General features: G+C 39.4%; 2 protein-coding genes across 9 annotated transcripts in view; both read left to right on the top strand.

The window, feature by feature from the left end:
- LOC132198571 (speckle-type POZ protein B) overlaps positions 1-19410 on the top strand; it is an 81370-nt gene extending 61960 nt beyond the window's left edge. Inside the window, exons 1-9 of one of the 5 annotated variants that reach the window (XM_059622669.1) lie at positions 2939-3261; positions 11216-11423; positions 14290-14411; positions 15302-15453; positions 15729-15788; positions 15897-16024; positions 16676-16853; positions 16937-17258; positions 17529-19410. In XM_059622669.1, the coding sequence (XP_059478652.1) occupies positions 3248-3261; positions 11216-11423; positions 14290-14411; positions 15302-15453; positions 15729-15788; positions 15897-16024; positions 16676-16853; positions 16937-17258; positions 17529-17706 (1362 nt within the window). In that variant the 5' untranslated portion in view covers positions 2939-3247 and the 3' untranslated portion in view covers positions 17707-19410. Of the gene's footprint in view, positions 1-2938; positions 3262-11215; positions 11424-14289; positions 14412-15301; positions 15454-15728; positions 15789-15896; positions 16025-16675; positions 16854-16936; positions 17259-17528 lie in introns of those variants that run through there. The other 4 variants (XM_059622670.1, XM_059622674.1, XM_059622671.1 and 1 more) reach the window with 4 other exon arrangements.
- Positions 19411-20276: 866 nt separating this feature from the next.
- Positions 20277-25548, top strand: LOC132198913 (speckle-type POZ protein-like). Of its 4 annotated transcripts, none has more exons than XR_009442060.1 (8): positions 20277-20632; positions 20685-20793; positions 20853-20991; positions 21063-21202; positions 21268-21422; positions 21582-21820; positions 22871-23000; positions 23080-23099. XR_009442060.1 is itself a non-coding variant. In XM_059623211.1 (4 exons), the coding sequence occupies exons 3-4, from the start codon at positions 23103-23105 to the stop codon at positions 23824-23826; spliced, it is 459 nt and encodes a 152-aa protein (XP_059479194.1). In that variant the 5' UTR covers positions 22414-22486; positions 22871-23000; positions 23080-23102; the 3' UTR covers positions 23827-25548. The 4 variants fall into 4 exon arrangements, 2 of the variants coding, with proteins under 2 accessions (XP_059479194.1, XP_059479195.1); XR_009442059.1 differs by having other exon boundaries at positions 20279-20632; positions 21060-21202; XM_059623211.1 differs by lacking the exons at positions 20277-20632; positions 20685-20793; positions 20853-20991; ... (1 more) ...; positions 21268-21422; positions 21582-21820 and adding exons at positions 22414-22486; positions 23667-25548 and having other exon boundaries at positions 23080-23401.
- Positions 25549-26242: the final 694 nt, after the last annotated feature.

Raw genomic sequence — 26242 nt, 5'->3', positions numbered from 1 at the left:
GCAAATTTACTTTTCCAATTTTGGGAAATGTAGCAATTTTTTATTAAAAACATTATTTAGTGTAAATTGTGTACCACATGGCACATTAAATTTTTGAAGTTAAACCGCAGCAAATTGTCTTATTGATTAATTCATTAATTTTAATCCTGTAGCTATTTTTTTTTTTTTTAAATAAAGCATGTAAAGAGATGAGTTCAAATTAAAAAAAAACCTATATATTTTAATTAAAGCTGTTATATTTTGTGTCTTATTCATAATGACGTCCATTGCATACTTTTCTCATGATTGTTAATAAAGAAAAATTACCGTCTAAAAATTTCGGCCGATTCATAGCTTCTAAGAAGATTTTTTGTAATTATGTTTTTAATTATAATTTTAATAAATTTAAATCTAAGCAAAATGTAATGGAAATCAATCATCAGAATCAATTTGGAATCTATGATAAAAAATATGCATAATTTATTCTTTCAATTCCTATTTTTAGCAGAAGCATTTCAATTTTAAAATTCTATAAATAAATCATTTTTTGTCGATATATTAAATTTGAATGTGTTGAAAGGAACCATGTAATTAATCATTTATATCAATTTGCTTTCTATTTCAAGATTTATTAACCCTTTTAAATCACCTATAAACACTCCGTTCGCAAAAAGAAAACACTAAATTCTCACGTTATTATTTTTATTGCAATTACCAGATCCAGCTCGCAGACATAAATCTCTGCTAATTTCGCACTCTTGAATCAGTTTGTCGTCAATTCTTGATCCGCGTCGGGGAAATTACATTGAATTCAAATTCCGAGGCTGCGGTTTTCACCTCTCGGATCTGCACGCTCGCCATCCATAAGCTGACCTTTCGACGCAATTCTAAATCAAAAGAGAAAATGCTCATTGCAGGGGAGATTGTGCCGTGCGTGAGTTTGAAAGTAGAAAATAAAAGTTGCACTCTCCGATCTGGCTTAATTTCTCTACTCCCTCGTCGTCGTCGCGCGAGCGCGAAAAAAGAAAATTCATTATGTGAAATTGGTTCGAACGCGGCGCCTCTCTCAAGATCGTGCTCCGTTTTTTTTTTTAATATGCCTTACCTGCAATAATATAATCAAATTTTCATGTATTGCCTGGGAACTGCTTTTACATTGTCAAAAACCTTTCACCAAAAAGTTACCGACCTTTATTAGGTAAAATATAAACGCTCAGGTCACCCTGGCTTTTTTTCATGCAATGTATAAATTTTCTACTATCCAAAGTCACTTTTTGCCCTAGCAGATAAATTATTATTATTTTTAAAATCGTTTATCTTTTTTAAACTTCAAAATGAAGAAATTATTCTATATCGCTTTTGGATTTTACGATTCTGTTCCATAACTACTGATGTCTCTATACCTGTCACGGATGTCGTTTTTTTTTTTTAATTTGTTTGAAAATTTTATACAACCATCGGAAACTTATGATATTTTAATAATTTAAAATTGATAGAGATTTTTTTATTGATTGATGGCCAAGTTTAACAGTTCAAGTAAAACAATTTTCAAATCGATTTTCATATTTTTTTAAGTTAACCAAAAATTGACTGCTTTTTATTAACTTTTAACTACTTGGTGCAGTAAAGCCTCAATTAAAAAAAAAACAATTGTTATTATTAGGAAGATTGACTTGATGTAAGATGTTGTGTATTTCATGTATCTGAATAGAGAATAAATAAATAAGGAAATTAGATTGGACAAATTAACGTTCTCTGAATTTCTTAAATTATTTTCAGAATATTCAAAATTTACAAAGAATCAAGCAATGGATAAATCTTTGGGATTAGCAGTTTTATAAATTATTTTTAATTCCCCCAATTTTTTGATATTGATAATAGTGCATAAAAAATAATAAAGAGGACAATTACCAACGTTACTGGTACAACTTACATCTGCCTATTTTATTTTGATAATCAAAATTATCAATAGCCAACTTGCTCACCAGAAGTTATTAAAAAAAATCATATGTAACCATAATAGTGTTACATTAAATATTATTATTACATAAATATGTAATAAAGCAAAATTATAATTTTTATTTTTAAAATAATGTTAATATATAAATAAATTAAATTATATTTTAAAAATAGTTACTTAAAATAAAATTCCATTATTTAATATAAAATAAATTGTTACTTGTAAATATACAATTTAAAATTGATAGAGATTTTTTTATTGATCGATGGCCAAGTTTAACAGTTCAAGTAAAACAATTTTCAAATCGATTTTCATTTTTTTTAAGTTAACCAAAAATTGACTGCTTTATATTAACTTTTAACTACTTGGAATGAATTCTTGAACCAATGTATTTTAATAAAGAAATCAATTTTCCATTTATTATAATTTGGAATTTTTTAGACTCAATTTTATAATAATTCAATCTCAAAAAGTACTTTAAAGTCCAAAATTTGATGTACAACGTTTGTTTTGAAAGTTAGCAACAATTTATTGGTGTCAAAGAAATAAACAAAATCAAGTAAATACTTTTTTACGCTTTTTATCTGTTTATCACAAGAGTATTTTACATTTGTTGCCAAATCAATATATCACTTTTGTTTTCCTTATGAAATTAAATCAAATTTTGCGACTTTGAATAAATTTAAATCTCACATGAGAATTTATATAAATATGAAAAATTAAAACTGATTCCAAACAAAAAAGTTATTAAATAGTTTTGGCTAATAATTTAATTAAGACAAAATTGTTATTAATTGTGAGTGGAGATGATTGCGTGGACCAAAGAAAGGTGCACGCAACGAACGGTTGTGGGTGGCCGCGGAGAAGAAGCGAGTGGAATGAGTCGATCGAGGCGTTCCACTTTCGCGGTCGGCGGCGGGTTGGGGGCGCCGCGGACAGGTGGCGCTGACGTCGGTCGTGGTGGGGCCTGGCCTGGCCGTCAGCCCTTGGCTGGGAATCGGTGCATTTGCACGATCAGTCGCATTTATCTTTCGCTTGCATTTGCACGTCTCAGCCGGCGCGGTCCAGCGACACAGTGTCCCGATGCCAGTGAGCCAGTGGATTAATCACAAGTGGTGATCGCGAGGAAGGAAGGGGCTGTGATCGGCTGCAACGAGAATTGCGATTTTCGTGAGGAGCCAGAGCGAGATCAGTTCGCGACACAAAGTGTGCAGCGCCAGAGCCGAAAGTATTTGTAGTGCGGGGTGTCCGAGTCAGCGGGAGCACCTCCGGACACGTTGCCCGACCTCAAAAGTGTGGAAAAATATTATGGCCTTGGCTAGGTGAGTCTCGCACTTTTTCATACAACAAATTTCGCCCAGACCGAATCTTCCCTTCCCCGATCGATTTCATCCCCCGTCAAAGCCATCTTGTTTCGCATCCCCTCGTTCGAACCCCTCGCACGCCACCACTCCATACCTAAAATTCACGCTACGTGTAAATTCAAACCTTTCAAAGGAGGAAGCAAAACTTAAAATTATTTTAAAATATATAAATTAATTTATTTAAAAAAAAGAACCAAAAATTATTAAATTTTGTTCAATTTTCCAAAGTTTCCGGAGACAGTTTGAGGTGATAAATAGTGTTAGACTACTTTGGAGCGCGATAAAAAGCGGCAACAACAATGAGCTAAGTGGAATCTGGGACGCTATCACTGCACTAGGCAGACTGGCGGTTCCCATTCGCTGTGGTGGTTATTGAGGACTTCAGAGCCTTGGCCTACTCAATCAATGTAAACCTCACATTTCGAATTATATTCGTCGGCCCGGCGGCTCTCTAATGTGTCTCTCCGCTCATTTTACTTAATAAAATGTTGGACAAATTCGGAGAAAAGTTTGCTCGGCAACAGACGAGTTTTGGGGAGGCTGAACGACCCTGGCCGCGACCGGAAACGCACCCCTCGGCTCTCTCGCTGTGAAACCAAAACGGGTTGGGGGAGTAGAATGAGTGGCTCAGCTGTTGCCACCGGCAAGGAAGAAAATTAAGAAAAATTAAATAATTGTTAAAATAAAAAAAACGCGTGATTCACTTTCGCGACGATTTCTGTCAAGGCGATCTCTCGGTGAGACAAACACAAATAATTTTATTGGCAGCCGCTGGAAAACTTTCCCTCTTGCTAAACGCGCAGTTCCACACAATTGAAATAAATGTTTTGCTTGATTAAATGGTTTAAAAAAAACACTTAAAATTAAGAGTCATAATTTAAATACACATTAAATAGTTCAATTTGACAAAATTTATCAAATTTATTAAATTTAACTTGCAATCTGAGGAATTTCGGTTGATTTTAATTTATTTATATTTTACTGATATGAAAAAATTTAATTCATCATCAGAATAAAGAAACAACCTTCAAATTCTTTGTTAAAAAAGGGTCTTTTTTTATACAAATAAATTGCTATTTATTTATTTTCTTCCCAGCACTCAGGTATCAATAATTATATTTTTATCCCCGTCGTCCCGGCGGCACCCTATTCGTTTCACAATGAGCATCCTCTGCGTTTTTGGAGGCCACACAAAGTAACCCTAAAATCTCTCACGGAATGAAAAAGGCTCTTTCTTTTATTCTGATATACCTGAAGCGAGGAGGCAAAAAAGGAAGCGGCCGAGGGGAGATCTTTTTCGAAGTAATTCTTAAGGTCAGCACCACCTACAAGATCACCTTGAATTTCGTGTGTGTGTCTCTCTCTCCCCATACCTGCTATGGTAAATATAAAAAAGGATCCTCTCTCACAATGCCAGGATAATCATCCATCATGGTCGCCTTGAAAAATAATAAAAACCCAACAAATTCGGATCTCTTCCTATAAGAAAAATCGGCCTGGATTGAAGCAATTTCTAATTCCCACCCTGACCTAAAAAGTAAATCAGCCGGGGGAGGAATTTAGAAAGTTGGGATTTCTTTGCGTGGAAAAATTCGAACCCTCTCCCCTCGGAGAGAAATTTTTGTGCCACCTGTTTTTTTTCTTCTCTTCTATTCCACAACAGGGTTGGTTACATTTTCTCGCAAAGAAATGAATATAAAGAAAGGCGCCGCTTTCGTTTCGAGAAACTGGATCTGCAGGAAGCTCTCGGCAGGGTGAAATCGGAATTCGAAATGGTGAAAGTGAAAGTTATTTAAGTCGTTGCGTAACGCGCGAGAGTTTGTCTCCGCGAGCAGGTGATCGATTGGCCGTTTTTTTAATTCAATTTCGCTCGAATTTTTTTATATTATCTTCGGCGAGATAGAGGCGAGCTGTGTAGGTTCAGGGTCGAGTGTGCCAGGGTCGTTCACATTCAAGAAGAAGAAGAAGTGCTGCTCATCCCAGAAATAAGCAGCACATCCGCCAAAACTCGTCTCCGAACCAACACACCATTGGCCGCGCGCTTCCAAGGCCCCGAAATGTGGCGAGGTCGAATTTCGCCGCCAAATCCGTGCCGATCGCCGCACAAAAATCGCACAGCGACACCCACAATTAGGTCCGACGTTCCCACGGCCTTCTGAAAAAATTAAGAAAATAAATAATAATTGGAAGTAAAAAAACAAATGGTTTTTAAACAAAAATAAAATATCAATTAAAAAGAATAATTTTATTTAAAGGATTAAATAATCAAGGGAGAAAATTAAATAGAAATCATAAAATTTAATAATAATTTCCATATTTTTGTTCTTTAATCTAGAAAGATTAATATTGGAAAATTAAAAAATAATCTTTTAAGTTTGGTAGTTTTATTAAATTAAATTAATGGAAATTTATACTTCCTCTTAATTAAGCGTCCTAACTAGTTGTAATTTATTCCTGAATCCGTACAATTTATTATTGTTAATTTTTTTTAATAATTTTGGATTTGGCTGTCGAAGCTCATGCAATGATTGTGCGTGGGGTTCTTCGGCAGAGATGCGGCATGGCCTTGGTTGCAAAGTCCCTGCTGCTCTCCCCTTCTGACGAGGCCTCTGTTTGTGTGTGTGTGTGTGTGTGTGTGCTCTTGATGCAAGCAAGGTCACTCCTCCCATCGAGATACGCCACCAAGCATTTATTTGTCGCTGGCTGCGCGCCCGCCGCCGCCGCCGCCGAGCTCCTTTTCCACTGCCCGGTTGCTTGCTTTTCCCTGAATCCGCCGAGCTGGCCAGACTCCCCCGACCGTCTGGCCCGCAACCTTGAGACAAAGGAACGAAACCCAAGAAGAAGTGACCTCACAGTGGAGGAATTTTTCGGGGTTCAAACTTCCAACTTCCTGCTCAAGGGTTTTCCTCGCCGCGCCAAAATCTCCAAGGTTGTTATTTGTTTCTCCGCTGCTTTTTTTTTGTTCTTCGCCACCCCAGCCTCGCCTTGGAACAGTTTGACCCTGAGAGTGTGGCTTGAAATTTTCGGTTTTGCCCACGATCCAGATCAATCGATCAGAGAGAGACTCGGATTTCCATTATCTTATCTGAAGAAGAAGAATAAGGACGCTTTTTGTGTCAGAATTCAAATCGATTTAACCTTGCGCCGCACCTGATAACTTTCGATTGGGTCAGACACAAATCTGTCTGATTAAAAATTTGGCAACGATGCATTTTTTTTATGTATAAAATTACCAACTTCCTCTTTAATCCTCCAAATAAGAATTTAATTATATAATTTTCCTGAATTCTTTATATTTAATTTTTCCCCTCATAATAAATATAATACTCGAGACAAATCTATATTATTGTCCTTGGCGGGTATATAAATTGAAGCGTGTCTTTTGCAGCTTCTTTCAATCAACGAACAAAGGACTTTGTGCGCCAGTCACATGTTCTTCCGAAAGCCACGTGGCCCGGGAACCACGTGTCAATATAATTGCAAACGACGGAGCAACTGCTGTGTGCGTTTTCGCCAAAGAAAGAAAGAAAGCACGTTTTGTGTGTGGCAATTTCTCCGCAGCACAATTTGCGCGTCCAGGTCAGGGTTGGGTCGGCGTGCGCGCGGAGCAGATAACTTCGGAGCAGGCAATGGATTCAGCCAGCGCCACTTGAAATCTAGGTGAAGAGAAAATTCTCCGGCGCTGTCCTGCTTTTGAATCCTGACTGCTTGAAAAACTATACACGAGAGCTCCGAAGAAAACGTTTCAATGTTTGAGTGAAAATCTGAATTTTTTGGGGGGAAAATTATAATTTTTAAGTAAAAAAGTAAAATTCATATTTATTCGCTCAGTTTAAAATATTGCTAGCAAAAAACCTTGGAAAAAATAAACCAGCAGCTTTTTATTTATTTTTGAAGTCGGTCTGTTGCAAAAAGCGACCGCATGCGGATTAATTGGCGCGTGCTGAGCCTTATCGTGCGTCGCTGGTCACCTTCAAAGTGTCACCTTCCATTATATTGTGTTGTTATTTCGCCAGGCTCTCTTTGTTTTTCCACCATGTGACCGTCCGTCCGTCTTTCGTCACGTGGCCGCGCGCACTTTTCGCTTCCCCCGTGTTTTTCCCTGAGCAGAGAACGAAAATTGAAATCGGATTTTAGTTAGAGGCCAACGTTTTATTATATTTGTACTTGAAAAGTTGCCTTCGCAGCCAAAAACCAAAGTCGCAGCATTGAACATTTTCCGCTTTCGAGCGGTGTGCGCGCGCGGAGGCCACTGGAAAATTAGTGACTGCGTGCAAAAAAATTCATCCGCAGGCCGCCATCTTTTGCTCGAAATGCATTCATGCTTGCTGAAGAACTGAAATTTAGCATACATTAATTAAAAACATTGAAATGAGACAAGAAAAATTGCCAAATTCCTGAAGTAAAAAAAATTATTTAATAAATATTTTAAATATTTAGTTTTTAATAATTATAATTGATTCGAAAATAATTTAAGCTTTTCTGGAGAGAAAAATAATAATATTTTGAAGGCATTTTAATTTGGCACATCTGACTAACGTTTCACCTTTCCTTGAATAATCAGGGCCATTTTCTCAATTGCGATTTTAATAATTTGTCTCCTCCGGCTAAAACGCCACTTATACATGCGAAAGGTGCCAAAAGTTCGAGTGGCCACACTGGACGTGCCGAATCAGCAGAAAACGCGCTGATAAAGCTGCTGCATAATTGTGCTGTTGGGTCACATCGCTTGAGAAAAAAAGAAAGGCTTTTATATTCATTCAAATATATAAGCGGCGTGCAGAAAGTCTAGTTTCGTACGTGAAAGCAGCACGGATGTTTGATCCGTTTGCTATTGCGCGCCCTGTAACCTGGATTACTCATCTTGAAAGTATCACGCTCGGATCAAATTCGAAAAAAGAGAGAGAATTGCGCGTGCGAATGCAGCAGCGGCAGGACAGGAACTCGATGCACTTGACGACCTTGTTTTGCATCGTCACTTTACATCAAGTGATGAGTTTCTCGTACAATACATAAAATTTAAATTGAGAATGATTATAAAATAAAAAAATGTGTCCACTTTGAGCACCGGTTGTGAAAGGGAAGTGATTCGAGCACATTCAGGTTTCAAGGAGGATCGCATTTTTGTTTGTCCAAGGCGACCAATTCTTTGTCAGGCTTGTTTTCAAAAAAGATATTTTTTATTAATTCCCTCACTTTTGATGGTTAAAAAATTAATATCATTATTTTGTTTAATAATTATTTAACTATTTAAAAAAATTAACGCTTTGATTCTTTTAATTCTATATTTCATTGGCAATTTTGAATTTATTGAGAGATAAAAAGCTGCTGGCTTGAGGTGGAAGTGACAAACAAAGGCATGAAACCACTTCCACCCGCCGAGGACAACAACCTCTGAGAACAAAACCTTGGCGATAAAAAGTGACGGTCGGGGGCATCTCCCATATTTTTCGTCTTATCACTCGAGGGGGCAGTGCACTTTTGAGTTGCTCTTTCTTTTCCTTTAATTACGAGTCAAAATGGTCCGTTTGCGTTGGCGATTGTGGCGGCCGCGAGGAGAGCAGGAAGCGCGGCTGTAGTGAACCTTGGAGCGCGCGGCAGCAAAGCAAGCAAGCGCCGAGTGATAATACACTAGGGTGTGCTCGAAGGGCACGAGCAAGGCCACTGGCCGTGACGTCACCGCCAAGGCCTCCGCCAGGGGGTGAATCAGAGGTGACCCCGAGGTCAAGCACCGATGGTTGCTCACGTGACACTCCGCCGCCCCTCTGCAGTGCACAGCGCTCATGTGTGAAAAAATAATACGTATCTCGTTTCCCAAGAGCACGGAGATAAAAAAAAATTTGAATATATTTATTTAGTGATGGCGGACGGAAACGACTCAAGAGAATTAGTCAAAGGCATTTTGATTCTCTTTAAAATTTACTATTTCAGCTATTTTTGTTTTATTTGAGTGGATTATTTAAGAATATAAAATATTTCAATATTAATGATATTTTTTTCTTAATTTTAAATGTTTTGAAAAAAATTCAAGCCTGATTGCGTGGGAGGGCAGCCTGGAGAGCTCCCGTGAGTCAAAACGTGCTCGCAATATTGTCCACGGGTTTTTTTTAGAAAGTGGAAAGGACCTTGTTGAGGGAAAGCGGCGCGTGGCGCGGTGTGTAAAATGGTATCGGAGAGAGAATCTGCCCTTTGTGTGGAGCCGGGCAGCCCTGAGACAGGAAATAAAGCCTCCAAAAGCCGCCCAATGCTGACTGGTGCAATTGGATCGGATTTTCATAATGTTATTGCCTTGGCGCCTCAATGCTGCAGCGTTGCCGTCGCCGCCGCCGCGTGTATTTAGTTCATGGCGTTTCATTGATCGGCCCGACCGAACCGCCGAGTTTCGAGCGGCGCCGGCCAAGGAGACACATACGCACGCTGAACGTTGTTCCGAAAAACAAAAACGAGCACTGGCCTGGTTCGCAATTGATAAAGTCAAATTGGGGCCAGAAACAAAAACCTCAAAATCTCAATCCACTTTTTGTGTGTTTGAAAATTAGTGCAATTGAGATAGAAAAAAACTATAGAAAATTATTATTTAATTCCCAAATTTGAATGTTTCAATTGTTTTTAATAGTGAAGAACTAAAATTAAAAAATTGACAATAATTCATCGTAAGATGTTAATTTTTTGTATAATTTTGATTCCTTTTTATTTTAAGATGTCCAAGTTTCCTTGATGATTTCACGCGAGCTAGGCTGCCTTATTTCACGAATTGAAAAGTGCATTCACTCAAGTCGCGACTCTTTTCTGTAATCGTGCTATAGAATAATGAGAGCGCGCGATCTCCTCTCCGCGATGCGTTGAACAATGAGGCGTATGTGTGTGTTTTTATTTCATATACGTACGTAGATGCATGTAGATCAGGTCATCGCTTTGCAATAACTCTTGACTGTGAAACAAGAACACTCATTTCAATAAAACGCTGCCAGCTGAATTGGAAGAAAGCGGCGGCGGCGGCAGATGCGCCGTTTATTTTTTTGAAACAAAAGGTCCAGGTGACCCAAGCGCACCTGACCAGGAAAAGGAAGGGCGCATCTGCCCCTGGAATATCGGGGCCGCAGCTGCCGATAGAAAAGAAGAAGTCGTTGGCCTGTTCCGAGACTTTGGAAATTTTAAATAGAGACCGAAAAGGGTGGGTGATCTCACAGTTCTGGCCCGGGCCCAATTCCAGACACGTGCGCTGGAGGAGATCTATTTTGGTTCGGGATTTTCTTTTTTTTTCTTGCTTTGTCTGCGTGAATGTGTCGACAGACTGGTCGCCGGGGATTATCAATTAAGCGCTCAGTGCAGTGTTTGCTCGCGCACTAATGAATTACAGCAGAGAGTCTTTTTCAGGTCGTTGCCTCGCTCTCTCGCAATTAGACTCAAATTTATACAGTGCTACGAGGAATGCAATTATATTGAAAGGCGCACGTCACTGCCGCCGTACGTGGCTGTTTTTAGATAAGCGCGCGGCGAGGGCGATGGACTTTTTGTTTCACTTCGTTCGCAGGTCGAGCACGGAAGGTGCCACCGCAAAGGTTCATTCACCAAAATGCTTCATAGGATTTGGTGCGAAAAACTATTTGCTCATTCGTTTGTCGGCAACAATTGAGAAAAGGAATTGTTGTACAAAACCACAACCACCACCAGTATATTTACTCAAAGAAAACTGATTGTTGAAAGATGAATAATTTTGCAACGGTTAAAAAAGTTCTTCGCGTTTTCAAATAATAATTTCTTTGATTCAGGTAATAATTAATGCTTTTCAGCAATTTGTTGGAAATTTATTATCAAAACAAGATGGCCCGTCCCTTTCCCCACAAATTTTCATCAATTGTTAATTTTTTTTATGTAATTTTGACTAATGTGAATTTGATTGATGTTCCAGGCTGCCTGCGGTGAGCGAGTGCGGCGCGGGCGGCCCTGTGCAGATCCAAGCGGCGCGGCCGAGCAGCAGCGGGGGTGGGCCCGCCCCTGGGGGCGGCAGTTCCCCGCAACAGGGCGCCCAGCCGAGCGGCATGGCCGTTTCGCGCGTGCCCAGCCCGCCGCCTCCGGAAGTCAACACCCCTGTGGCCGAGAACTGGTGTTACACCCAGGTGAGTTGATTGACCCGAGGAGCAGCGATTCCGAATTTTTTTTTAGTCGTGCCCTTGCCGCGCCAAGGTGAATGATCTGGCGACCTTTGCCCACCCGTTTGGGCAAGGCCGCACGCGAAAATCGACCCGTGGGCGACACGCGGCCCATCAGCCTCGGTTATTCAAATTTAATTTATTCACATGAAATACCAAGTTCGAAGAGGCCGTTAATAAAAATATGCAGAAATGAGTATTTTGGAAAGAAAGAAAATTAAATAGTAATAAGGATACTTTAACCAAATTTAGAGTTGCTCCATTAATTTAATTGCTAAGTAACTGTGCTCATGACTAATTAACTCCTACTTTTGTTTCTTTCCTCATTTTTCATTTTTTTTTTGCGCACATGATTCATCGCGGTTATTCGGACCAAAAGTTGATGCTTGTTCATTGCCCGCGAGTACGTCAAACCCGAAACGGGAAGTGCATTTTATTCCTTCTCGTGTGGCTCTTTTTGGCGCGGTGTGTGAGAAGTGCCGAGATGCACGTGTGCGAGAGAGTGCGCGGTCGAGGCGCAACGAGTGAACTTGGGTGTCCTTGCACAGCCAAGGGTGAACGCTCTGGCGAACGATTTAAAGCCCGCCGAGCGAGCTAGAGCGGCAGCTGAACGAAAGAAAGATGAGGCCGAGCAGAGGAGGATCCGATTTTTGCTATCTTATCGAGCGAGAGGCACCGTTTCAGTTTAGTGTCCTCTTGTTAAATTCCTCGGATTTCTGCAACCGTCACTATCGGTTGTTGACATGCACGCCGCAAAGTATAAAATATTGGAAATGACAAAAAAAATTAATAAAAATAAATAAATAATAAATATTTTATTGAAATAAGTTAGAATATTCGTGAGTTTAATTTGGAGTAAGTAATTTTGTATTTAAAAAAAATTATTTACACCAATATTTATAAAGAATTATCAAAAAATTAGAATAAAAACTTTTATAACATAATTATAAAAAAACTTACTTTTAATTCATTTATATTTTATTATTATAATTAAAAGTTATTAATTCTTAATTTTAATAAATTTTAACAAATTTCATAACATCATTTTTTGAATGGTGGAAGTTTTCTCTCTTCAAGAGAGCTGCGCGCAGAGAAAGTTGCTGAAAATTTTCGCCCCGGCTCATCTATGTACTTCCTGTGGCGCAACTGAGACTTTTGCTTTTCAATTGAATAGAGAAATCTACTGCATGCCTTTCTAAAAAGGTCTGGAAGTGCGTTTATGAATACGTAAGAGAAATAAAAAATGAGTTTGAAACGCTGCACGAATTTCGTCAGCAGAGCTGTTCGTTGAACCAACAAGCGGCCGATCGTTCACCTGCCGATGGACCGTTGGCTGCTTTGTTTGCGCCGGGATGAGTGAGACCTTGCTCGCGGTGTCGCACGCGCCTCTCAATCAACGCGCTTCCGCGTTCGTCCACCTTCCTCTGAACCCACCTTTCGACCTTTACTACCTTCGAATGCGTGCAGAGTCACTGACCGACCGCCGCGTTTGAAAATTTTCTCCTTATTCGTATAATGGGATGAAAATATAAAAGAATTCACCTTGAACCGTGTAATTTACTTTGCCCGCTGGAAATGGAAATTTTCATATTTATTCTATTCTTAAAATTATATATATGATTACAATCAAGCTCGTTAGTATTCAAAATATAAAATTTTTTTATAAATTATATTTTTTCCATTGGTAAATTTTCAATTTGCCTTTATTTTTGTGATTTACCGACTCGTGGCAGTGAAACTGCTCAGTGGCCTTACCGAAAACAATCGATATAGAAACTCGCAGAGGTTGTTGCTTGATTTCCCGGCGGCGGCGGCGGCAACAACCTTGATTGATTTTGAAAAGGCAATAAATATGAGAAGAAGAGAGAAACGCAAACAAGTCGGCTTCCCTCCGAATTAGGTACGCAAAGTTGAACGCACTCGAGAATAAAAGCTCCGATTTTCCATGCACGAAAAACGGATGACCCGCGGCGAGTGACCTTTCTTTTTTTGTGCGTTTCATTTCTTTTCGGCGAGTTTCGCTCGCTTTTTGTGCGGAGGCGTTTTTGCTGGTTTGGGGCCGCGGCGGTGCAAGAAAAAGGGGCAATGGCCGGCAGGGAGTGATGACCGGCGATGACTTGTGTGCTGAACTTGACGCTGGCAGCTATTTCGAGAAACGAGCAGGAACCCTCGAATAAATACTTATTCGTCCTCGGCGTGCCCTCTGCATGCGCGCGGCTATTTACCCGATTTTAATAGTAATTACTGTTACCAGCAGTGCCGCGCGTCGAGACGACGATTGTTTCGACCTTGCCACGCGGTTATCACTCGGCTTTTGAGTGGAATTCCGTGTCTGAACTCCCAAGTCGGATATTTAAATTCTCAATTTTGATAAACGTCAGGAAGTGAAATAACAAAAACCGCTCACTATTATTTTTTGAAACCGATTTACATTTTTAATTAAAAATTCACACACATCTTTTTGTCTCATTTCCAATTATTTGAAAAATCCGCTTGGCTCGCAGGGGCATTAACATTCGGCATCAGATAAGGAATGAAAAAATGCAGTAAATTTTGAACAATGGCAGTCAATGTGGCCGGAATGAGTGTGTTTTTTTTTCTTCTTTCAAGCGTCGATCAGCGGAGCATCACTCGCGCAGGAATAAGGAGGAAGGTTATCGTCCTTCGCAGTGGCGATGATCTTTTTTGACCCTGCGATGTTCAATGCCCTTTTTCCGCTCAGCCGCCTCTCCCGTCGTCGCCGCCTCACATTTATTTATTTGAACAGACTCGCTTTTGCTGTGTATTCAATTTACAAAATATACTGAATTTGTTGTGTTTTCTCTGTTCGCAGGTGAAGGTGGTAAAATTTAGCTACATGTGGACCATAAACAATTTTAGCTTCTGTCGAGAAGAAATGGGAGAAGTTTTGAAATCGTCCACCTTCTCGGCAGGTGCCAATGACAAGCTCAAATGGTAAGTCTATTAACGATTGATTTTTATTAATTTTTTTATATAATTAAAAAACAAATTGAGTAACAATCCGATTGAATTCCCACCCAAATCGACGAAGGTTACCACCTCTCACGGACAGAGTGCGCAATTATGCAAGTCGCCCATTGTTAATAAATGGTCTAGTTTAGCAGTTGCTTTATATTTTAATCCACTGCTTTTCTCAGTTGCAACACGCGCCGCCATTCTATAACTTTGATTCTTCTGAAGCAGTTTTCGCAATTCGATTACAAATTACATTAATCGAATGCATAATGTTTGTCTAATTATCGCGCGGTTGCCTCACAACTTTTTTGGTCTTTTGTCAAAGGTGCAGAAATCAAGTCACTTCCTTATTTTCACTCGGTAGCAGGAGAAACCTGGCATAGATAAAAATTTTATTCTGCAGGAACTCTTTCTTTTAAAAAAAGCAGAGTGAAACGGCGCGTCTAATCAGAACCCGACAATAAATATTAAACGAGCAAGTAATACTTTTAAGCTCTACTTTCACCGCGCATACGCATACTTTCACCCACACCAAATGATAATTATTGCGCCAAATTTGCAGCTTTTGCTGACAGTGGGGCTTTCGTCTATAATTTGATTGCATTTTGTTTAATCCAAAATCAGCTTCGAGCAAATTCATTTGACTTTTATCAAATTGAATTTGAAAGTTGTTCGTGCTGCGGTTGCGACATTTGAGATATTATTCGAAACTTTTAATGTCGAGGAAGTGAAATCTACTTTGCCCGCGCCGATTACATTTTTGCAACAGCCCGAAAGAAAGTGAAACCGCGGCGGTGCTCAATTTCATTTGTTTGCTTTTCTCCGCCAAATTTGCATCTTTCTCATGGTTGGTATGCCACTTGTTGCAGGTGTTTGCGGGTCAACCCCAAGGGTCTTGATGAAGAGAGTAAAGACTATTTGTCTCTCTACCTCCTGTTGGTCTCCTGTAACAAATCAGAGGTCCGAGCGAAGTTCAAGTTCTCCATTTTAAACGCGAAACGCGAAGAAACCAAAGCAATGGGTGAGTTACTTTTACCACATCAATTTTACATTATTATTTTTTTTTTTACAAATTTTAAACCCTTTTATTTTCGTTGAGCCAAATTCGTTGTGGGGACACGCAGTGGACAATTCAAAATAAATCACACTCTCATACCTCCATTTGTAAAATAATCAATGAAAAAAAAATAAATAATTAGTTAATTAAATTGCATGTGACCTATCAAGGGTTTATCTGAAACTGAAATTTCGTGAGCCCTTTTTGCATTGAAAAACTTTGTGTCTTGGGTGTTTAAGGGGGTCGATGCTTGACCATTAGCGGCTCCAAGGGTCGCAACCAAAACTACATCTCCAACGGTGAGTGCTGTTTTGTCTTTGTCCACTGCAAGTCTCGCCCGCCCTGAATTGAGATCGACCTGACGCCGACGACACAACCGACTAACGCGCTCTCGTTTTTCGTTTCAGAGAGTCAAAGAGCCTATCGCTTCGTGCAGGGTAAAGACTGGGGCTTCAAGAAGTTCATCCGAAGAGACTTCCTCCTCGACGAGGTCAACGGACTTCTGCCCGATGACAAACTCACAATATTCTGCGAAGTAAGTGGAAATCAAATTGATAAATCAATTTAAAGAAGTGGCACTAAATCGGACAAATTGGTGTAAAAAGTTGATAAAAATCAAAGGTCAGTTGTTGGCATTTCTTTCCATCATTGAACGCAATCTCGAACAATGTCAATTTCATTAATTTGTCGCGGTGACCGAGTAAATAAGAGTCGCGGTGCCGTACGGCTCGCAGGCGGAGAGCGTTTGTACGTACAAGTGAAAGTGCATCACTCGGCTGACCTGACCTCAATCCAGCGCCAGAGCTGCAGGAGACCTCTTTTCAGCGCTCTGCCCTACTAACTTACAATCGTGCAACTAGACACCTTTTCATTTATTTGCTGCACGCCAATTTTTTTTTCTTTTGCATAACGCGCGGCACATTCGATTTGGGCACAGGGAGGGGGACTTGCTCTAAGTTCGCGTGGGTGAAAGTGAAAACAGGCCACGCTGGGCAGGTGACGCCAATTGGGAAATATAGCTGGCTGGGTCAGCGAAATTGCTGGATTGATCTCCTATCCCTGGGAGTAGTGAGAGGAAATCACGCACGGGGCAAACCCTGAGAGCTCTTGCAAATTCGTCCGTGTGCCACTTTCTTTGCTCTGCTCAATGAAATAACGAAATGCTAAATGTGAACATTGATTTCAGGTGAGCGTCGTGGCAGACAGCGTCAATATCTCTGGCCAGTCAAACGCCATTCAGTTCAAAGTGCCCGAGTGCCGCTTGTCCGACGACTTTGGGCTGCTCTTTGAGAACCAGAAATTCAGTGATGTCACGCTGGCCGTGGCAGGAAGAGAGTTCCAGGCACATAAAGCCATCCTAGCCGGTGAGTATGAAAAAATTTCGCAAAAAAAAAATTATAAAAATTTTTGTCTCTTAAATATGAGATTAACTTTGGCTTTCTTGCAGCTCGGAGTCCTGTGTTTGCCGCCATGTTCGAGCACGAGATGGAAGAGCGGAAACACAATCGAGTCGAGATCGCGGACGTGGACCACGAGGTGCTGCGCGAAATGCTGCGCTTCATCTACACGGGACGGGCAACCTGCCTGGACAAGATGGCCGACGACCTGCTGGCCGCCGCTGACAAGTACGCGCTGGACAGACTCAAGGTCATGTGCGAGGAGGCCCTGTGCACCAACCTGAGCATAGAAAACGTGGCTGACACCCTGATCCTCGCCGACCTGCACAGCGCAGACCAACTGAAGGCGCAGGCCATCGAGTTTATCAACACGTTAGTATTGAGTTACAATCCATATAGTCTCTTGTTTGGTACAGATCAGAATTGTGTGACTTGTTTTGTTTGGTAGTGGGGTGTGGTTTAGAAAAAAAAAACGTAGTTTGTCCTGTTTTGAAAAAAAAAATCTGTTGCTTTTTTTCAAATCTTGGATATTTAATTGATTCAATTTGATGGGGAGAAAACAAGTCACAACAGTTTCTGCCTTCTGCACCTTTCATTGACGATGTAGTTCGTTTGGTTGATTTTGTTTCTCGCTTTGATCAGATGTGTGACCCGCTATGCTGGTGCTGATTGCAGGCACGCGACCGACGTGATGGAGACTGCCGGCTGGAAGAGCATGGTGCAGTCCCACCCACACCTCATCGCCGAGGCCTTTCGTTCCCTAGCCACCCAGCAGATACCTCCGATCGGCCCGCCGAGGAAGCGCGTCAAGCCCAGCTGAAAGCACACCCTGTGCTGAGCCGCCAAATCATCCCCCATCACTACCACCACCACTTCAGCAACATTTCTTATGTGTTCAAGCCATGCCACTAACACGACGTGTCCCACCCATTTGTATTAACCCTAATTTTGTGCAAACCCACACACAAACAAACCTCCTCTCACACTCGAGCCGCCAAAAAGTCGTCGAAGAGAGGCGAAGAAAGAAGTTCTCTTTCCGAACGAGCTGCGAGCTGTGTCTGTCTGTGCGACCAACTTAATCAAAATGGACCTGTGTTGTTTGATTTGCAGACAAACACACACTCACTCTCACAGTGCGTGTGATATACTACGTTTTTTTTTTCTTTGTTGAACTGATCAGTGCTGAAAGTGACTTCTTGGATAAACCCTATTTTCAGGGCGTTACTCTTTTTTAGTTAGTGATTGATTTTGAAATGTCAGTAGTGATTCTTATATCATGGTAATTAATTCGTTGTCGGTCGAGCGAACTCTTTTCACCACCTGTGAACTAAAAACGAGATGATGATGAAATCGTTCTGACGGGAAGCATTTTTTCCAAATGTGACTAAATAAAGGTAGAAAAGCGTTAGCTGGTGATGCCATTTAAAAAATGTGTAAAATTTGCTGCTGTAGGATGATGATGATAATTTTTCACGAAGGGTATATAAAATTAAAATATCCCTAGATCTCATACACTTGTAATGAAAACGACAAACTACTGTTAAAATGTTGATTTTCTAACTCGTAGTTTTCCTCCGTGTTTGTTACAAACTACTGTTTTTCCCCCATCCTCTTCCTCCTGATTTGCGAGCACATAATTGTTGTAAGGGCAAAAACCACTTGATCGTGCATGGGATTTGATAAAATTGTTGAAAAGAGAAAGACCATTTTTTAATGTTATAAAAAAATACCGTTGACCTCTCCTCGATTGTGCCAACTTGGACAGTATTTTTTACCAATTTTTCTCCGAGACGATAAAGTGCGAGCAAATTGTGCACCCTGAAATTTGGCGCATTTCCCTCTTCAAATTGTAATTCAACGGACAAACCAGCCACATTGAAAACTCACTGACTCACTTTTCTTCTTGATATCTCTTTTGACAAAACGCTGCATTTCTCCTCTCTGGTTCTGTATTTATGTAAAAAGTCGCTTGATTTTTTCCCCGGAATAATTTTTGCAAAAACACGCAGTTTCCTCTTTTATATTCATTGAACCGCGTTCTTGATTTATATTTAGAAGACCATCCTGAAAACCGTTCGAGGCTCAAATCTGAAGATGAAAAAAGTTTCTATACCTCCCCCGTCAGCCGTAGTGTCCAGATGTATACGACCCTCCTCCTCAATTACAAGTGATGAAAATTGAATGAAGATTCACGTCAAACGTGTTGCAATTCCCTCCTCTTAAGATATAATTCAAAGAAATTAAAAAAAAAAAACTGATCAAGAATCACAAAATCCTCAGAATCTGTAAAAATGAATGATATTGCTGTGCTTTCCTCCAGTTAAAAGAGAGTATTCCGCGCTTCTGATACTACGCGTTACTTTGCAAAAATTATTTTTAGTTGTACAAACAATACTGCCACGAGCACTTAAAGCACTAATTACGAATGGAAAGTAATAATTACATAATTGTCTGTTTCGATTTTTTGTTCCTAATGCTAAAAGTTGAATGTGAAGAGAATAATTAATAAATTTTAAAAACGCGATCGACAAGTTTCCTTTGTAATTTGTATTAGACAAAAATGATGATCATTTCTGAGTAGGTGAAAAACGCGCAGTTACTACATCATTATGAGAAAATGTAAATTACGAGACATTCAAAATTCTTTGTTTGTTACCCTTTCGGCAGCAAATGAATGTACAAATTAAACCTGTAAAAATAATAAAAGAGCTCCTATTGTGGAGTCGTAAATAAAAAATTACATTTTGCAATTTTATTAATCCAATGCAATTATATGATAAAAAAGACAAATGCGAAGAAAATCAGCCATTTTTTGGTCGACTGAATAAATTATTTTCCTAATAATCATATTAAGTATTTTAAAAAATACGGCCCATTTTCATTTTTGTCGTTAATTACGCGCAATGCTCATTCATATTTGAATAAATTAAAATATACTTTCTCAATTGCGTTTTTAAACCAAAATATTTTTCAATTAAAATAGAACCAGTAGTGTAGAATATAATAAATATTATAATAGAATGTATATTTAGTTTTTATTCCGTTTGCCTTATATAGTGACCAACCATGATTATATTCATTGTGATGCTTATGTTTATGTATTTTTAATTAATTATCTAGACCAATCAAATTTTTTCCCCTTTGAAACGAACATCGGCGATATCAGTTAAAGCTTAATTTAAGGCAGCCAACAAGAAACTTTATTATTGGATACTGGATTGAGCATTGTTGACATGCTTACCGACAGCAATTTTAGGAAAATTTAAAAATTTTGAAAAATTTCATCTATTCTGGAATGCGAGAGGCGAATGGAGTTTTTGCCGTCGCCGCAGTGTCACGCGTGAACACGATTTGATTCTACAATTTCTGCATTTCACCATTTCACATCGCCGAGACGGTCAGGTGGCAGTCAGAAGGCGTTTGTGTTGCACAGACGGGCTCCAAAGGCTCCATCAAAAAGCTCTTTTCTATCTGACTCGCGCGCTCTCAAGTCCCTGTACTAACTCTGAGCATGCGCGTTGCGAGCAGCGCACGGGATATTGAGCCTTATCCCCTGAACGCTTCTCCAAAACCACCTGTCACAGCGGTGACTTTGGCGTAATTTTCGCTCCCTGACCCGGCTGACCTTGGGCTGACCCTTCGCCTGTCTGTGTTCTGTGTTGGTGTGAGCCTCAAAAGGTGTATCTTGAAAACTATCAAAATGGACATCTCGTCAGAGGTTGCTAAAAAAGAAACCAGCGTGAAAGGCATTGTTATTTTTTTATTATTAAATTTCGTCCCACTAAATTATATTTACAGATGAGGGCTTGACATTTGCTGTTGGTTTCGGCACTGTCGTAGCATTGATAACAGCCATCGCTATCATAATGGCGGTGATCCGTTTGCTGAGAAAACGGCACCAACCCAGGTAATTAATTAATAAAAGTCTCCAGCTAATTTTTTTTTTCAACAAAAAATATTTTCTAGCAAGGAGCTGGAAGGCGGTCACCTGACCGGCGGCGGAAACGGGCCGCCCAATCCTCAACCAGAGAGCCCCACAGCTGCTGCCACACCAAATGACGAGCCTCATACACCTCCAAGTCCTCCGGCCGATAATGAAGAACCAGTAAATTTTTATTTTTTTTTACATTGTAATTGCAACTATATGGTTATCTTTTACTTTTATTATTTCAGCAGAGCATTCGTTGTTTTCAATGCAATAGGGTGATTAAACAACGCAAAAATTTGCCTCGCCATGTCAGGGTTTTGCATAATATGATAGTTCCTCTTATTTACTGCCCATTTGTTGATTTATGTCACAAATCGTTCCGCAACCTGTGAGTTTGACACCGTATATACATTTGTGGTTGGATATTTACTATTTATATTTTTTTCCCCCCAGGGATGAGCTGAAGACACACATTGATGATGTGGACCACAGACACTTCCCGGCATACAAGGATAACAGAGAAACCTGCTGCTGCATCTGCAGGAAAAAACCTCTCATGGTCAATGCAAAGGCCCATGTGCTGAACGATCATTGAAGACAAATGCAAAGTAATTATTTATTAGCGTTCGACTCCTGATCAAAGTAATCAGCTTAGTCTGCCTTATGGCTTATGCTTGTTGGGCTTCTTAATTATGACTAGTTTTTTTCCAAGTTTAGTTTTGCTGTTTCTATGAATTACACTAAAAATTTATGTGTTTCCATTGCAGCAATTTCAGGACATAAACAATGACTACATTTATTTTAAAAACTAAAAAAAAAGAAAAAAAAATATAAAAAGTTTTTAAAAAATTTAAAAAAAAAATAAATTATACAATTTTTTTATAAAATTTTAAAAGACAAGGATTTTTAAAATTTGACCCTGCACCTCTGAAGATGAAAGTGACGCAACTGATCCAGCCCATCCCCATCCCCTACATCAGCAGCATCCCCTGAAGCAAAACAAAGGGTGAGTCACTTTTACCTCATCTACGTCACATAAAATTTTTTTACACATTTTAAACCCTTTTATTATCGTAGAGCCAAATTCGTTGTGGGGATAATTATGGCAGTGGAAAATTAAAAATTTATCTCCCGATCTCGTATTAAATCCATATTTGTAAAAAATCAATAAATAAGAATTATAATTAGTTAAAAATTGCATGTTCATCTGAAACTGAAATTTTGTGAGCCTTTTTTTCATTGAAAAATGTGTCTTGGGCGTTTAAGGGGGTCGATGCTTGACCATTAAGTGGCTCCAAGGTGCATCCTTTAATTAAGCACCTTGAGTGGCTCCAGGCAAGGAGAGCAGGAAAAGGAAGAGAATCGGCGACTCTCGCCACTAAATCTTTTGTAAAAGGATTTTGTATTAAACGCTTTTGCGTACAACTAGGGTGCAATGCAAACACCCTTCTCAACACGAAATCCTGCGGCCCCCGGCCTGTGACTACTGTGGTGGTGTGGCGCTCTCTCTGTCCATAATATTATGGCCGCTGTCACATGACTAATCGAGCCAATCATATTTCATGGACGAGCTCCGCCATAGCCAATCAGATTTGTGCACTGGTGACGTCAGCGAGCACATTTTATTTGTTTACATTCTACACTTTTCCATCAGCTGTGTGTGAAAGAAAAGGTTCCAAAATAATTATTTTAATAACCTATATTATTATTATATGTGCTTGATTTTTTTGGCCTGCAGCACTTCTGAATAATCCTGCAATAGTTTTAAACCTTTCGAATCCAAATTTTCTTAAATTGTATCAAAATACTGGGTGTTTTTCCGCAACTAAGAGAGACGGCTGTGCGTTTTTCATTAAAAATTACTAGTGGTGTATGTATTCAAATTTTAAAAAAAAGTACAGTAACAAAATTTTACATTTACAGCTGTAAATGAAAAATAGAAACATAATCTGACTTAAAATGAACTAATTTGCACAAAAATGTAAATTTTGCATCACAGTTAAAAGAGGGTGAAATAGATATTCAATTATTTCTAAAATCAATCTGAATTTTATAGCAAGAAGTCTCGAACGCGGCTCTTTTTCTCACCCGACTTTGGGTTTTGCTCTTTGAGAACCAGAAGTTAGGTGATGTCACGCAGGCCGTGACATGAAGAGAGTTCCACGCACTTAAAGCCATCCAAGCTGGTGAGTATGAAAAAATTTCGCAAAAAAATTATAAAAATTTTTTCTTTTAAACGTAAGATTAACTTTGGCTTTCTTGCAGCTCGGAGTCCTGTGTTTGCTGCCATGTTCGAGCTCGAGATGGAAGAGCGGAAACACAATCGAGTCGAGATCGCAGACGTGGACCACGAGGTGCTGCGCGAAATGCTGCGCTTCATCTACACCGGACAGGCAACCTGCCTGGACAAGATGGCCGACGACCTGCTGGCCGCCGCTGACAAGTACGCGCTGGACAGACTCAAGGTCATGTGCGAGGAGGCCCTGTGCACCAACCTGAGCATAGAAAACGTGGCTGACACCCTGATCCTCGCCGACCTGCACAGCGCAGACCAACTGAAGGCGCAGGCCATCGAGTTTATCAACACGTTAGTATTGAGTTACAATCCATATAGTCTCTTGTTTGGTACAGATCAGAATTGTGTGACTTGTTTTGTTTGGTAGTGGGGTGTGCTTTAGAAAAAAACATAGTTTGTCCTGTTTTGAAAAAAAAATCTGTTGCTTTTTTCAAATCTTGGATATTTAATTGATTCAATTTGATGGGGAGAAAACAAGTCACAACAGTTTCTGCCTTCTGCACCTTTCATTGACGATGTAGTTCGTTTGGTTGATTTTGTTTCTCGCTTTGATCAGATGTGTGACCCGCTATGCTGGTGCTGATTGCAGGCACGCGACCGACGTGATGGAGACTGCCGGCTGGAAGAGCATGGTGCAGTCCCACCCACACCTCATCGCCGAGGCCTTTCGTTCCCTAGCCACCCAGCAGATACCTCCGATCGGCCCGCCGAGGTAGCGCGTCAAGCCCAGCTGAAAGCACACCCTGTGCTGAGCCGCCAAATCATCCCCCATCACTACCACCACCACTTCAGCAACATTTCTTATGTGTTCAAGCCATGCCACTAACACGACGTGTCCCACCCATTTGTATTAACCCTAATTTTGTGCAAACCCACACACAAACAAACCTCCTCTCACACTCGAGCCGCCAAAAAGTCGGCGAAGAGAGGCGAAGAAAGAAGTTCTCTTTCCGAACGAGCTGCGAGCTGTGTCTGTCTGTGCGACCAACTTAATCAAAATGGACCTGTGTTGTTTGATTTGCAGACAAACACACACTCACTCTCACAGTGCGTGTGATATACTACGTTTTTTTTTCTTTGTTGAACTGATCAGTGCTGAAAGTGACTTCTTGGATAAACCCTATTTTCAGGGCGTTACTCTTTTTTAGTTAGTGATTGATTTTGAAATGTCAGTAGTGATTCTTATATCATGGTAATTAATTCGTTGTCGGTCGAGCAAACTCTTTTCACCACCTGTGAACTAAAAAACGAGATGATGATGAAATCGTTCTGACGGGAAGCATTTTTTCCAAATGTGACTAAATAAAGGTAGAAAAGCGTTAGCTGGGGATGCCATTTAAAAAATGTGTAAAATTTGCTGCTGTAGGATGATGATGATAATTTTTCACGAAGGGTATATAAAATTAAAATATCCCTAGATCTCATACACTTGTAATGAAAACGACAAACTACTGTTAAAATGTTGATTTTCTAACTCGTAGTTTTCCTCCGTGTTTGTTACAAACTACTGTTTTTCCCCCATCCTCTTCCTCCTGATTTGCGAGCACATAATTGTTGTAAGGGCAAAAACCACTTGATCGTGCATGGGATTTGATAAAATTGTTGAAAAGAGAAAGACCATTTTTTAATGTTATAAAAAAATACCGTTGACCTCTCCTCGATTGTGCCAACTTGGACAGTATTTTTTACCAATTTTTCTCCGAGACGATAAAGTGCGAGCAAATTGTGCACCCTGAAATTTGGCGCATTTCCCTCTTCAAATTGTAATTCAACGGACAAACCAGCCACATTGAAAACTCACTGACTCACTTTTCTTCTTGATATCTCTTTTGACAAAACGCTGCATTTCTCCTCTCTGGTTCTGTATTTATGTAAAAAGTCGCTTGATTTTTTCCCCAGAATAATTTTTGCAAAAACACGCAGTTTCCTCTTTTTTATTCATTGAACCGCTTTCTTGATTTATTTTTAGAAGACAATCCTGAAAACCGTTCGAGGCTCAAATCTGAAGATGAAAAAAGTTTCTATACCTCCCCCGTCAGCCGTAGTGTCCAGATGTATACGACCCTCCTCCTCAATTACAAGTGATGAAAATTGAATGAAGATTCACGTCAAACGTGTTGCAATTCCCTCCTCTTAAGATATAATTCAAAGAAATTAAAAAAAAAAAACTGATCAAGAATCACAAAATCCTCAGAATCTGTAAAAATGAATGATATTGCTGTGCTTTCCTCCAGTTAAAAGAGAGTATTCCGCGCTTCTGATACTACGCGTTACTTTGCAAAAATTATTTTTAGTTGTACAAACAATACTGCCACGAGCACTTAAAGCACTAATTACGAATGGAAAGTAATAATTACATAATTGTCTGTTTCGATTTTTTGTTCCTAATGCTAAAAGTTGAATGTGAAGAGAATAATTAATAAATTTTAAAAACGCGATCGACAAGTTTCCTTTGTAATGTGTATTAGACAAAAATGATGATCATTTCTTTGAGTAGGTGAAAAACGCGCAGTTACTACATCATTATGAGAAAATGTAAATTACGAGACATTCAAAATTCTTTGTTTGTTACCCTTTCGGCAGCAAATGAATGTACAAATTAAACCTGTAAAAATAATAAAAGAGCTCCTATTGTGGAGTCGTAAATAAAAAATTACATTTTGCAATTTTATTAATCCAATGCAATTATATGATAAAAAAGACAAATGCGAAGAAAATCAGCCATTTTTTGGTCGACTGAATAAATTATTTTCCTAATAATCATATTAAGTATATTAAAAAATACGGCCCATTTTCATTTTTGTCGTTAATTACGCGCAATGCTCATTCATATTTGAATAAATTAAAATATACTTTCTCAATTGCGTTTTTAAACCAAAATATTTTTCAATTAAAATAGAACCAGTAGTGTAGAATATAATAAATAATATAATAGAATGTATATTTAGTTTTTATTCCGTTTGCCTTATATAGTGACCAACCATGATTATATTCATTGTGATGCTTATGTTTATGTATTTTTAATTAATTATCTAGACCAATCAAATTTTTTCCCCTTTGAAACGAACATCGGCGATATCAGTTAAAGCTTAATTTAAGGCAGCTAACAAGAAACTTTATTATTGGATACTG

This window comes from Neocloeon triangulifer, unplaced genomic scaffold (genome assembly GCF_031216515.1).
Source record: "Neocloeon triangulifer isolate White Clay Creek 2 clone unplaced genomic scaffold, ASM3121651v1 ptg000013l, whole genome shotgun sequence".
In the NCBI taxonomy this organism is placed as follows: Eukaryota; Metazoa; Arthropoda; class Insecta; order Ephemeroptera; family Baetidae; genus Neocloeon; species Neocloeon triangulifer.
The sequence above is the reverse complement of the archived record's forward strand: the minus strand, read 5'-3'. Positions and strand labels throughout refer to the sequence as shown.

Excerpts from the sequence above, each read along its gene's own strand:
- LOC132198913 (XM_059623211.1), top strand. The coding sequence starts at position 23,103 with ATGTTCGAGCTCGAGATGGAAGAGCGGAAACACAATCGAGTCGAGATC. Across the intron at positions 23,402-23,666 it reads GCCATCGAGTTTATCAACAC|ATGTGTGACCCGCTATGCTG; the intron begins GTTAGTATTGAG and ends CGCTTTGATCAG.